Source organism: Mesocricetus auratus, unplaced genomic scaffold (genome assembly GCF_017639785.1).
Source record: "Mesocricetus auratus isolate SY011 unplaced genomic scaffold, BCM_Maur_2.0 Super-Scaffold_100006, whole genome shotgun sequence".
NCBI lineage: Eukaryota > Metazoa > Chordata > Mammalia > Rodentia > Cricetidae > Mesocricetus > Mesocricetus auratus.
Genome location: NW_024429190.1, coordinates 11,209,611 through 11,223,823, shown reverse-complemented (window position 1 = coordinate 11,223,823; position 14,213 = coordinate 11,209,611). Strand labels below are relative to the sequence as shown.

At 45.8% G+C, this 14,213-nt stretch overlaps 1 protein-coding gene across 4 annotated transcripts in view; it reads left to right on the top strand.

The window, feature by feature from the left end:
* Positions 1 to 290: 290 nt before the first annotated feature.
* Positions 291 to 14,213, top strand: part of Thoc5 (THO complex 5) — a 33,810-nt gene continuing 19,887 nt past the window's right edge. Inside the window, exons 1-6 of one of the 4 annotated variants that reach the window (XM_040746791.1) lie at positions 291 to 417; positions 3,498 to 3,616; positions 6,133 to 6,276; positions 7,525 to 7,638; positions 7,779 to 7,876; positions 9,421 to 9,567. In XM_040746791.1, coding sequence (XP_040602725.1) covers positions 3,521 to 3,616; positions 6,133 to 6,276; positions 7,525 to 7,638; positions 7,779 to 7,876; positions 9,421 to 9,567 — 599 coding nt within the window. In that variant the 5' untranslated portion in view covers positions 291 to 417; positions 3,498 to 3,520. Of the gene's footprint in view, positions 418 to 694; positions 812 to 1,662; positions 1,811 to 3,497; positions 3,617 to 6,132; positions 6,277 to 7,524; positions 7,639 to 7,778; positions 7,877 to 9,420; positions 9,568 to 14,213 lie in introns of those variants that run through there. The other 3 variants (XM_040746794.1, XM_040746792.1, XM_040746793.1) reach the window with 3 other exon arrangements.

Here is a 14,213-nt window from a genome sequence, read left to right as displayed (position 1 = left end):
GTTAAGAAGTCAAGTTAGAGCCGGGCGTGGTGGCAATGCCTTTAATTCCAGTGGGGTCGGGACGGGTGGGTCTGAGGGAGTTAGGGATCAGCCTGATGTACACAGCGTGCTCGGCTTATCCTGGGAGAGCGTCTCTCATACAGTCAGGAGGCAAATCCACTAGGGTCCCAGCCATGAGCCCACTGCTTTCGCGCCGGTGAGCAACGGGGCACAGGCTCTAGGTCCTCATCGCCGCAGTTTCCCAGTTTCAGAGGGTCGATTAGAAAAGTTGCCCGGCCGCGTACACGCCCCTTCCTCGCTTCCCAAGCTGCATCAGGCCTTCGTGTTTCACTTCCGGCCAGTAGCTCTTAGCTTCCGCTACTCTATGGTCGTGGGCCGGAAGTGGCCGCCAGGCTGGAAGGCGTGAGGACCTCTGTGGTGAGCGAGGATGGAGTGTTGCGGGGTGGGGTTGCTGGTCGGTGCGGGGCGCGCGGGGCCGACGACACGGCGCGCGTTTCCCGGGCTGGGGTCGCACCCCGCCGGCTTCCCCCAGGGCTCGTGGCTGTTGTCCTCTCCTGCGCACTGGCCGGAGCAGCATCCTGTGGCCTCCGGGTGGGGCTCGTGGCAGCGATAGCACCTTGTCGCGGTCCTTTTGTGTGTGGGGAACGCCCCTGCGTGACGTTTGGGATTTCCCAGGTTTCCGCTGCCACCTTTGTGGCTTTTGTCAGATGAACCCGCCGCTTGATTAACTGTCACTCACAGTTGCCTGAGGCCCCCCGAGAGGCCGGCGCTCCCTTCACTCTCGCGCCGCCGAAGACTCCGAGGAGTCGTAGTGAGAGAAAATTCGTGCATTTATTGTTGGAGCGGAAAGGCTGAGAGCGTGAAGTGTGGCTGTCCGGAGGGGAGGGGAGCATGACTTTCCTTTCTAAAGTCTCCTGTTTCCTCGCTAGCTGGCCTGATTTAACTTAGATGTTTCACTAAATATTTTACTTATGTTACTTTTAAGAAAGGAAAAAAAAAGATTTTTATTTAAGTTACACTGCAAAGGCCTGGGCAGTAAGCGGTGCCACCTTGCCCTGTTAAAGAATAATTTGAATGCAGTCACTGTAGGTCATTCTGGCCGGTAGCGCCCCCTGCTGGCTTCACATCCGCGAAGATCCTTCTGCCTCAGTCACTCCAGTGTGGTTGCGCATGTGTCCCACTCTGTCTCAGCCCATCCTCCCTCCATTTGTCCCCTGGAGACAGGATTTTATTATGTAGTCTGTGCTGACCTTTAAGCATAGGACGATCTAGAACTTCTCATCTTCCATCCTCTACCTCCAAAGTGCTATTATTTCAGGCATGTCCCACCACGGTCTTATAAGGTCCAGGAGTTCAAAGGTCTTTGAGTATGCTAAGCACACACTCTGCCAGCTGAATTGCATTCACAACTTCACAGTCACTTTTTAAACTTAAACTTATTTCGGTAGAAAACTCGAGGTCTGTGTACTATAAACAGGAAACTGGTTGCACTTGTCTTATGATAGTGATAGAATTGCATAATATACATAATATAATGAAAACAGATGACTATCGATAAATTCTGTGGTGGTTTCCCTGTCTAAGGCTCTGAGAGAGAATTCATTTCTTTTGGGTTTTTGTTTGTTTTGTTTTGGTTTGGTTTTTCAAGACGGGGTTTCTCTGTCACTTTGGAGGCTGTCCTGGAATTCTCTCTGTCAACCAGACTGGCCAGGAATTCACAGAGACCTACCGGCCTCCCGAGCACTGGGATTAAAGGTGTGTGCCACTACCGCTGGGCGAGAATCCATTTCTTACAAGAACCTTGGCACTTGTAAGTGTTAACGGCAAAGTAGGAAACTAGATGTACTTGAAGCAATCACAATTTTGTGTGATTTTTGTTTCTTGAGACAGTTGGGATGTGGACCAAGCTGTCCTCAGCCTCATAAGGATCCGCCTGCCTCTGCTCCCACTCCCCCAATGCTGGGATTAGCTGGGATTAAGGTGTTTACCATCACACCTGGCCAATTTCTTTTTTTAATTGGAAAGGGATAGCACAGCATGATCATCCACACCTGTAATCTGATCACTGGTGAGGCTGAGGCAGCAAGGGCTCCAGGTTGAATTCTGGAAAGTCTTTTTTGTTTGTTTGAGACAGGATCTCCAAGTAGCCTGGCTGCCCTTTCATTTGCAATGGTAGACCAGGCTGGCCTCAAACTCACAGAGGTCTTCCTGCTTCTGCCTCCTGAGTGCTAAGATTAAAGGTATGCACTATCATGCCCAGTTTAGTTCTGGAAAAACCTTAAAGCTTTATTTTTTTTTTTTTTTTATTTTGAGAGTTGTGAGCTCCCAATGTGGGAACTGAATGCAGGTCTACTGCAAAACAGTGCATGCTCTTAGCTGAACTGTTGAGCCATCTTTTCTGCCCCTGACTCTGGGGAATCTTTTCTCTCTTTTAAAGTGCTCCCTAGTGAGCCTCTGAACTTCATTAGAATCCATGTGATATCTATTTTTCTTTTTCTTTCTTTTTTTTGGAGGGGGGTTTGGATACAGGGCTTCCCTTGTAGCTTTGGAGGTTGGCTTGGAACTCGCTCTGTAGACCAGGCTGATCCGCCTGCCTCTGCCTCCCAAGTGCTGGGATTAAAGGCATGTGCCACCACTGCCTGGCCTGTTTTTCTTTCTTTCTTCCTTTCTTTCTTTCTTTCTTTCTTTCTTTCTTTCTTTCTTTCTTTTTTTTTTCCCCCAAGACAGGGTTTTTCTGTATTGTTTTGGAATCGGTTCTGGAACTCACTCTGTAGACCAGGCTGGCATCGAACTCACAGAGATCCGCCTGCCTCTGCCTCCCGAGTGCTGGGATTAAAGGCGTGTGCCACCAATGCCCGGCCTATTTTTATTTCTAATATCAATTAATTTAAATCCATTGGGGCTGAAGTGGCGGGACCTGGTGGGACAGAAAACACTCTGTATCAGATCTCTCTCTTATGGTTAGTTTGGCTAAGATTTTGACTATCTGGTTTGCCTTTTTTAAAAATCAGCTTTTCATTGGCATTTCTCTTTTTAAAAAAAATTCTATGTGTGTTGGTGTTTTGCTTGCATGTGTGAGTGTGTTGGAACTGGACTCACAGACAGCTGTGAGCTGCCTTGTGGGTGCTGGGAATTGAACTCAGGTCATCTGGAAGAGCAGCCAGTGCTGACCCATCTCTCCAGCCCTTTTCTCTTTTTAAAACTAAACCCAAAAACTTAATTCTTTGAAAACATCATACAATATATTTTCAGTTATTATTTTTAAGTGTATGTGTGTTTTGCTAACATGCATATCTGTGCACCACCCACGTGCTTGATATTTGTAGAGATCAGAGGTCATCAGGCACCCTGGAACAGTAGTTCTAGATGGTTCTGAACTGTCAGGTGGGCTCTGGGCATCCAACCTGGGTCCTCTGGAAAAGCCCCAAGTACTCCTAACTGCCAAACCATCCCTCCAGCCCCTCTAGGAAATCTTCAAAAGCTTTCTCTTCTTATAGCTCTCTGATCTGCAAGAGCAACAATGTCATCAGAATCCAGCAAAAAACGGAAACCCAAAGTGATTCGAAGTGACGGAGCTCCAACTGAAGGGAAACGGAATCGATCTGACACTGAGCAGGTGAGGGTAGCCAGGGTCCACGATGCTGGGAAGCTAGACTGACCACATAACGCCCAGGGGTGTGCAGGAGTCAGGAGTGCATGTCTAGAGACATACTTTCGGTTGCTTGTACTAGACCAGGTGACTAGAGTTCCCATGATTTGACAAAAGATGAACATTCACACCAGGGGCAAACCTGTGGGATGTGATCAGTACCTGCCCAGAGAACATATTCCAGCATGCTGTTCCCAGCTTTCTCATGGCCCTAAGGTTTGCACTAACTGCACAGCTCCAGAGCTTCTGGGAGATTTCATTCTTGATACCAGAATCATGTGCCCACAGGACTTCTGTGGCCCAGGAGCTGTAGTCATCAGCAGGGTCTTCTATTCCTTTTGTCTATTTCTCTGTCCTGGAATCCGTCAAAATGATCCATGACTTAGAATGTAGGATTTTTTGCTTTGTTTCATTTGTCGAGACAAGTTCTCAGACAGCCCAGGTTATCCTTGAACTTGCTATGTAGCTGAGGGTGACCTTGGGTTCCTCATCCTCCTGCCTCCAGCCTATCCCAATAGGCTGTTCTGAGCTTTTTGGCTTTTTTTTGTTTGTTTGTTTGTTTTTTTTGGCTTTTGGAGACAGGGTTTCTCTGTGGTTTTGGAGATTGTCCTGGGACTAGCTCTTGTAGACCAGGCTGGTCTTGAACTTACAGAGATCCACCTGCCTCTGCCTCCCGAGTGCTGGGATTAAAGGCATGCACCACCATCACTGGGTGGCAATTAAAAAAACAATGTATGCATGAAGATGTTTTGCCTGCATCTTTGTGCACCACATGTATGCAATGCCCCTGGAGGCCAGAAGAGGTCAGTGAGTGCCTGGAACTGGAGCTAGATGGTTATAAGCTGTTGTGCAGGTGCTGGGAATTGAACCAGGTTCTTTGGAAGAGTACTGATTACTTTTTAACTTCTAAGCCTTCACTCCAGCCCCTGGCTGATTGGTTTCTGTTGTTTTGAAACAGGGTCTCACCATGGAGTCAAGGTTAACTCCAAGCTTGTATCATCATCTGGGTATACAAGGTTGCTAGTGTGTGCCACCATAACCGGCTTGTGTTTTGAGGCAGACTAAGGAAATAAATCATTTTAAATTTAAGTTAAAAAGCAACATAGAGCCGGGCATTGGTGGTGCAGGCCTTTAATCCCAGCACTCAGGAGGCAGAGGCAGGCGGATCTCTGTGAGTTTAAGGCCAGCCTGGTCTACAGACCGAGTTCCAGGACAGCCTCCAAAAAACAATACAGAGAACCCCTGTCTTGAAAAAACTAATAAATAAATAAATAAAAAATAAAAAGCAACATGGACTTGTGCAGCCTGTGTTCAGGCTGTCCAAGGCCCTGGACTAGAACCTTGTATCAAGAAACCGGAGACATTTCTTTTCTTTTCTTTTCTTTTTTTTCCTTTTGGTTTTTTGAGACAGGGTTTCTCTGTGGCTTTGGAGGCTGTCCTGGAACTAGCTCTTGTAGACCAGGCTGGTCTCAAACTCACAGAGATCCACCTGCCACTGCCTCCCAAGTGCTGGAATTAAAGGCGTACACCACCACCAACATTTCCTTTTTTTTTTTTTAAGATTTATTTATTTATTATGTATACAGTATTCTGCCTGCATGTGTGTCTGAAGGCCAGAAGAGGCCACCAGATCTCACTACAGAAGGTTGTGTGCCACCATGTGGTTTCTGGGAATTGAACTCAGGACCTCTGGAAAAGCAGTTAGTGCTCTTAACCTCTGAGCCCCAGAGATGTTTCTTTTAGCATTTGTATATTTGTTTAACTTGTAGGCGTAAACTTATCTTTTTAATGATTTATTTATTTTTGTTTTATGTGCATTGATGTTCTCCCTGCAAGTATATCTGAGAGGGTGTCAGATCTCCTAGAACTCGAGTTTGAGACAGCTATAAGTTGCTCTGTGGGTGCTGGGAATTGAACCAGGGTCATCTGGAAAAGAAGCCAGTGCTTTCAACGCTGAGCAGTCTCTCCAGCTCAGGCAAACACTTATAAGCAAGTAGAGAAAATAAGACCCCTTTCACCACCCAGAACTCATTAAAAGAAAAAAAAAAGCAAAACTCATTTAAGCCTGGAGGTGCTAGTCAAGAGGCAGAGGCAAGATGGGTGTTGGTGGCGCACGCCTTTAATCCCAGCACTTGGGAGGCAGAGGCAGGCGGATCTCTGTGAGTTCGAGTCCAGGCTGGTCTATAGAGTGAGTTCTAGGACAGCCTCCAAAGTCACATAGAAACCCTGTCTCCAAAAAGCAAATAAATAAATAAAAAAGAGGACCAATTCCATAAATGACTGACTTAGGATTTCCTTATAATGTTTTGTTTTGAGAAATAGCGTCTCACTGTGTAGTCCTTGTTGGCCTGGGGTCACCATGTAGACCACACTGGTCACACACTGGCAATTGTGATGTTGTTATGTAATGAAGGTTCTCATCCTCATTGTCTTAGATCTTGGTAGGGAGACTTTTACCCAGGACCTCTCTTCTTTCTCCACAGGAGGGCAAGTACTACAGTGAGGAGGCTGAGGTTGACCTGCGGGACCCTGGCAGAGACTATGAATTGTACAAGTACACTTGCCAGGAACTACAAAGGTTGATGGCCGAGATCCAGGACCTGAAGAGCAAGGGCAGCAAGGATGTGGTGAGGAGAAAGACCGGGCATGCTACCCCTGGTCTACACAGCTGGGGCTTCTTCTGCAGTCACTAGGCCCTTCCTGATCTTGTCCTCTATTCCAGTCACGATTAGAGTTGGGATTTGTTGTAACAGCCCAATCTCCTATTGTAGTAATGAGAGTACAAGATAACGTTTTTCTATGACTATAAGTTGATATTGTAATATTTTTTTACATGCCACGTATTTGATAAGTATGTGCAAGTAAATCATAGAGCTAAAAATGAAATTATCGTGGATGTTAAATGAATTAGGCAGATATAAAACTAAACAGTAAATGTAAAAAATCGACAGATGAGTTAAAGAATTCACTTTTCCCAGCAGCCTTACTTATTTTCATATATGTTGACCAATATTGGTAAGATTATTACATTCTATAGCTCTATTATTATAACCAAGCTTTATGGCTATTACTTTTTTTTTAAAGATTTTCCTTTATTATTTATTATGTATACAGTGTTCTATCTGCACACCAGAAGAGAGCACCAGACCTCATAACAGATGGTTGGGAGCCACCATGTGGTTGCTGGGAATTGAACTCAGGACCTGTGGAAGAGCAGCCAGTGCTCTTAACCTCTGAGCCATCTCTCCAGCCCCATGGCTATTACTTTTATTACTGTCATTTAAATTTTTTGGTATGGTATTGCTATGGTAAGGATCTCTATAAGATCAGTAGGTATAACCAGTGGTGGCGGCACACACCTTTAATCCCAGCACACAGGCGGATCTCTTTGAGTTTGAGACCAGCCTGGTCTACAGAGCGAGTTCCAAAGCTACAGAGAAACTGTGCCTCAAAAAACCAAACCAAACAAACAAAAAGATCAGTAGTTGTAGATATTATTATGCAAACTAGTTGTGTTTGCTTTGTCCTCCCTACCCCCATCTTCCCTCCCCCCCTCTTCTCTCCCTTCCTCCCTCCCTCCTTCCCTTCTTCCCTCTTTCCCTCCTTCCCTTCCCTTCCCTTCCCTTCTTTCTTTGCTTTGAAACTCCCTGAGTAGACCAGGCTAGTATTGAACTCTTGCCTTTGCCTTCTGAGTGCTGGGGTTAAAGGCATGGGCCATCATGCTTGGCCTTAGTTTTCTGTTTCTTTCATGACATTTCTTACTGTTCCAGGCTCCCTTTAGAGCCTGCTTATGGCCCTGGGTGGGGTTGGCCTGGAAGCAGTTAGGGTCTGACCCGTCATCTGCTGGTGGTCTTTACCATTTTCTTTGTGCACAGGCCATTGAAATAGAAGAACGAAGGATCCAGAGCTGTGTGCATTTCATGACTCTAAAGAAGCTTAACCGATTAGCCCACATCAGGTTAAAGAAAGGAAGAGATCAGACCCATGAGGTAGAGTTGAAATTAATAGCTGACTTCTCATTTCTCTTCCTTCCCTGTCTCCACTTTAACTGACCCTTTACCCGTTCTCTGACTTTGCTGCTGCTCAGCCCCCTCACCCCCAGCCCGTGATCACCTGGCCTTTCCTCTAGGCTAAGCAGAAAGTTGATGCCTACCACCTGCAGCTTCAGAACCTGCTCTACGAAGTGATGCACCTGCAGAAGGAGATCACCAAATGTCTGGAGTTCAAGTGAGTCTGGGCTCTGACCTGCATGCGGTAATGCTTGTTCTCACATACACTGGCGTGAGCTACCCCAGAGGAGCATCTGTGGGCTTAGAAGACTGCCAGTAGATCACTTGGAGTGGGAGAAGCTCAAGCAGTCATTTTAAATTTCACAGAGAGCACTTGTTAAACGCGCTTCTTTCTCCTCAACATGTATTATTATTACAGTATTCATCTACTGTGGTGTAAAATACCAGCACCTACTTGCCCTCTTGAAAAATAACATACCTGTTGGTCAGCATCTCCCTCTCCGCTGTTATTTTTGACACTATGACTGTTGAAAATGTATACAATAACATAAAAAAATGTGATGCCCTACTCTATTATCATTGCTTAGATGGAAGCTGGCGAAGTCAGAATATAATGGAGCTCAGGCAGGTGACCTCAGAGGAGAATCCTGAGCTCTGGAGTTAACATCCAGCCTCTGCCCCTCACTAGCTGTGAAAAATGGAAAAAGAGCCAGGCTGTGGTGGTGCACACCTTTAATCCCAGCTCTCGGGAGGCAGAGGCATGCAGATCTTTGAGTTCAAGGCCAGCCTGGTCTACAGGGTGAGTTCCTGGACAGCCAGGGCCATGCAAAGAAACTCTGTCTCAATAAATAAATAAGTAAGTAAGTGAGTAAGTAAATAAATAAATAAAATGAATAAATAAATGAACAAAAAAGAAAAATGGAAAAAATAAAGTATGGCTAAATTATATAAGTAATATTTTTAAAATGGAGATAACATCTCCATCTCTTAAGCACTAGATGAGGATAACTTGTAATAGGTACTTATTTATTTTATTTTCTTTTTGGGTTTTTCTAGACAGGGTTTCTCTGTGTAGCCCTATCCTGGAACTTTGTATACCAAGCTGGTCTTGAACTCACAGATCTCCACCTGCCTATGTACCGAGTGCTGGGATAACAGGTGTGTGCCATCACCACTAGGTGTGGTGCTTATTATTGTATGATCACTATGAGGCTTATTTCTCCAGGACCTGAGCACTCAGTTTCATTAACCCAGTAGAGAATCAGGCCTTTCTTTTATAAGCATCTCTATAGACAAGCAGAAATTGAAGCCCTAGATTTCTTCCACATCAGTTCGGCTAATCTGATTTTTTCTTGTCTTATACTTAATGAAACGTCTTAAAGTTAGGTATAGACCTTTTGGTTCATTCCTCCATGGTGACATGTCACGTCTTGGTTTCAACATGCCGGCATAAGCCTAGGCTGTGGGGATTTTGAGTCTCTTGCCAGGAGACATTCCTAAATTCATTAAGCATCCTTCTCAAGCCTTCAGCTAATTCGTGGATGAATAAGTTGGGCAGCGTGGGCAAATGACCTTGTGGTATGTCACTAATAGCCTCTTATCATACTGAAATGTCTGTCGTTCAGCACTTGCTGAGAGAATTCCAGGGTCTCAAGTAGCTGTAGGCAGGGCTGCATAGGGGTAAGTTGAACAGCTACCCCTGCTAAGCCACAATTTGGGGTCCTGAACATGACTGCCTGATAACTTCGTTTTTGCTTATAGGTCCAAGCATGAAGAAATTGATCTGGTCAGTTTAGAGGAATTTTATTCAGAGGCTCCGCCAAACATCAGTAAGGCTGAAATCACCATGGGAGACCCTCACCAACAGACCTTGGCACGCTTGGACTGGGAGCTGGAGCAGCGGAAAAGGTAGGGTGTCCTCCTTCCTGACCTCATTGAGTACACGGTGACGGTGTTTGGTCATAACCCAGGGTTAGACAGAAGGGCCTCAGGATGAAGCCCACTTTCTTAGTACTTCACACTGGGCTCGGTGGTAGATTTGCCTCTCTCATGCACAGGCTCTTGACTTAGTTTTCAACACAAGGGAGAAAAAGCCAACTGCACTGGAAGATGGTTCAGTAGGTAAAGTACTTGTGCAAGATTTGGACCTGAGTTTGGATCTCAAGAACATGTGAAAAAGCTGGATGAAATGGTGTGAGTCTGGGGCATAGAGATGGGTAGGTCCCACAAGGTTGCCAGCCAGCCAGCCTAATCAGTGAGCTCCAGGTTCAGTGAGGACCTTGTCTCAAAAGGTAGGCAGAGAATAGAAAAGACAGCTGGATGGACGTCTGGTCTCTACATATGCATGCATGAATGAGTACACTCACATACAAGAGCACGCACACATAACAAAAAAATTATAGTGATACATAATAAATTATGGGGAGAGTCATGGAGGAAAGCACGGGTGACAACAAGCTATGATGATGTATGTGTATGCGAAAGTAACAGTGAAACCCATTTGTTTGGTAACTGTATTAGTTATTTTCCTTGTTTCTGTGGCAAAATCCCCTAACAGAAGCAACTTGAGGAAAAGGGCTGTCTTGGCAAGAGAAGAACAGCACATTCCAGATTGCTGGCTTTCTTGTTTATGTAGTGTAAGACTCAAGCCCAGTGAGTGGTGCTGCCCGCTTTTAAAGCTTTTTGACCCCCACCCCCAGCCAGACAGGGTTTCTCTGTGTAGCTTTGTAGACCAGACTGCCCTCGAACTCACAGTGATCCACCTGCCTCTGCCTCCTGAGTGCTGGGATTAAAGGCGTGCACCACCACTGCCTGGCTGCTTTCAGATATTTTAACTCTGTGCGCATCATATGCATGCAGGAGCCAAAAGAAAGCATCAGATCCCCCTAGGACTGGAGTTACATGTAATGGTTGTGGCCTGCCTAAAGAGTGTGGGTACCTGAGAATGAAGCCCTGGCCTCTGCAAGAGCAGAGCAGCAGGTGTTCTTAACGACTGAGATGGCTGTCCAGCCCTGCCACCCTCTTCTAAAGAGTTTCCCACCTCAGGTAACCTAGTCCAGATTCTCCCTCAACAGTGTTCCAGGAGGCTCATCTTCTAGGTGATTCTGACTGTGTGTGTGTGTGGGGGAGGGTGTACTCACACATGTGCAGGTCAGAAGACAACTTTGTTATTTTGTCCCTTCCGATTTGGGGTTTGGGACTTGAACTCCTATCAGGAGGCTTGAGCAAGTACTTTTACTCGCTGAATCATCTTGCTGGCCCTCCTAGGTGTTTCTAGATCTTATCGAGTCAGTCAGTATTAACCATCACAACCCTATCCTTTGTCAAGATGACACCAGGTCTATATCTCTTTTAGACTACAGTCTCCTATCTCTTGTTATCTTAGGCTCATTGTCATTCCATAGTGCAAAATCTATCCAGTCCATCTCTAAAAGTCCCCATAGTTCTTAGCATTCTCAACAACAGCGTTCTCACATTCCTAGACTGGTCACAACCTACTGCTCAAGCCATCCTCTTGGCCCAGCTCCCAGTGGTTAGAATGACAGGCATGCTGCTACCATGACTGGGCATATGAGTAACTTTTTCCCTTTAAAGTTTTAACCCCTGGGGGACTGGACAGATGACTCAGTGGTTAGGAGCACGTACCAACTCTTCCTGAGGATCCGGTTTAGTTCCCATCATCTATTTCATCTAGCTCACATCACCTGTGACTCGAGCTCCCGGGATCCAATGTCTGTCCTCCTGTGACACCTGCACTTATGCACATACAGCCTCAGCAAACACACACATACTCACTTAAAAATAACATCTTAAAAGATGTTAGTAATTGAGAACTAGATCCATTTTTCCCTTTTAAATGATTGCTGTTTTTATTTTGGGTTTTGAGATAGGGTCTCTCTGTGTAGCCCTGGCTGTCCTGGGATGATGTAGACTAGGGTGACTCTGCCCACGAGTGTTGGGACTAAAGGCATGTGCGACCACTATCTGGCATAGAGTCCTAATATTGTTTTTTTTTTTTTGGTGGGGGGGGGTTTCGAGACAGGGTTTCTCTGTGGATTTGGAGGCTGTCCTGGAACTCACTTTGTAGACCAGGCTGGCCTCGAACTCACAGAGATTGGCCTGCCTCTGCCTCCCGAGTGCTGGGATTAAAGGCATGCGCCACCAACGCCCGGCCCTAATATTGTTTTTAATTTTACCTATTATTACTCTGTGTGCATGAATTATGTAGGTGTATTTACCATAATTAGTGTGTGGAAGTCAGAGGACAACTTTGGAGTTGGTTCTCTCCTTCCACCTCTGTGTGCATTCTGGGATTGATCTCAGGTCATCAGGTTTGCAGAGCAAGTGCCTTTATCCAAACTTACTGTGTAACCAAGGGCGAGTGCGAACTTGTGCTCCTCCCAGGTGCTGGGATTGTAAGTAAGCACTATGACATCTGGATTTATGGTGTGCTAGGAGAGCACTTACCACCCGAGCTATGTCTTAAACTCTTAAATAAACTCCTGCTATTGTGATAAAACACTGAGGTCAAAAGAAACTTGGGGAGGAGAGGGTTTATTTCACTTTACAACTCTCAGGTCACACCCTGTTACTGAGGGAAACCTGGCAGGAGTCCTGAGCTGGAGCAGGGACAGTGGAGGAATGTTGTTACAGGCTTCTTCCTCTTGACTGTTCAGCCTGCTTTTTTAAACAGCCCAGGGTGTGTCCTCGCCCGTAAGTGTGCTGGTCTTCCTCCAGGCCAATCTGATGAAGGCATTTTCTTAATTGAGGTTCCTCTTCTAGATAATTCTGGTTTGTGTCAAGTTGACAGAAAAAAAAGGGAGGGGTCAATCTCAGTCTGTCCCTCTCTCTGCCTCCAATGCTGGGGGTCCAACCCAAGGCCTTATGAGTGTTAAGCAAGTGCTTTACCACTGAGCTACATCCCCAGCCATGAAGATCTAACTTTGAACTCTGTAATTTCCACATCTGTGCTAGTTTTGCAAAGCTTTGTAAACATTGTTTCAGAAGGTTGTACTGCAAACCTAGGTATAGAAAAATCACAAAACCATCTTTCAGACTTTTTAGGTTGTTTCCATATTGTTTTTTTCTCTTTTTTATTTAAATTAGAATTAAGCTTGTTTTACATGTCATTCCCAGTGCCCTCTCCCTCCCCTCCTTCCCTGCTCCCCACTAGCCCCTATCCCATTCCCTTTCTGCTCCCCAGGGAGGGTGAGGCCTTTCATGGGGGATCATCAAAGTCTGTCATATCATTTGGAGCAGGGCCTAGGCCCTCCCCGCTGTGTCTAGGCTGAGAGAGTATCTATGTGGAATGGGCTCCCAAAGTCCATTCGTGTACTAGGGATAAATACTGATCCACTACCAGAGGCTCCATAGATTCCCCAGGCCTCCTCACTGACACCCACATTCAGGGGGTCTGGGTCAGTCCTATGCTGGTTTCCCAGCTATCAGTCAGGGGTCCATGAGCTCCCACTTGTTCATGTCAGCTGTTTCTGTGTGTTTCATCAGCCTGGTCTTGACCCCTTTGCTCATCACTCCTCCCTCTCTGCAACTGGATTCCAGGAGTTCAGTTCAGAGTTTAGCTATGGGTGTCTGCCTCTGCTTCCATCAGCCACTGGATGAAAGCTCTAGGATGGCATATAAGGTAGTCGTCAATCTCATTATTGGGGAAGGGCATTTAAGGTAGCCACTATTGCTTAGATTGTTAGTTGGAGTCAACCTTGTAGATTTCTGGACATTTCCCTAGTGCAGATTTCTCTTTAAACCTATAATGACTCCCTTTATTATGGTATCTTGCTCTCCTCTATTCTTCCCCTGACTCAACCTTCCTGCTTCCTCATTTCCTCCTCTCCCTTCCTCTCCCCTCCTATTCTCCCCTTCTCTTTCTCTTAGCTCCCACTCCCCTCCCCTCATCCTCCAATTTGCTCAGAAGGTCTTGTCCCTTTCCCCTTCTTCAGGGGGCCATGTATGTCTCTCTTAGGGTCCTGTTTCCATATTGTACTGTCATAAATAATGCTCTTTACAAGGTGTTTTCTTGTTGTTTTGGCGAGGGGTGCGGTTACTTTGTTTGGTTCTGGGTACTGGACTTGGAAGTCAGAACCTCACACACGTAAGCAAATATTCTGTCACTGCACTGCATACAGCCCCGTTCTGTTTACAGTTTGTTTGTTTTCTCACATGAGGCAGCGCCTTGCTGTGTGATCAAGCTGGTCTTGAACTCACTTTGTCACTCAAGTAAGCCTTGAATTTGGAATCCTCCTGCCTCAACCTCTTGGGAGGCTGATGTTACTGACATGCAACCTCAACTTTTCTTTTTATTGTTGTTGTTGTGCTGGCTAATTTTTTAAATATTGTTTCTTCATGACTTTACATATTTTTAAAATATTTATTATATGCATTGGTGTCAGTGTGAGGGTACCAGATTCCCTAGAACTGAATTCACAAACAGTTGTGAGCTGCCATGTGGGTTCTGGGAATTGAACCTGTGTTCTCTGGTAGATCAACCAGTGCTCTCAACCACTGAGCTGTCTCTCCAGCCCCATACTGGCTAATTTTTT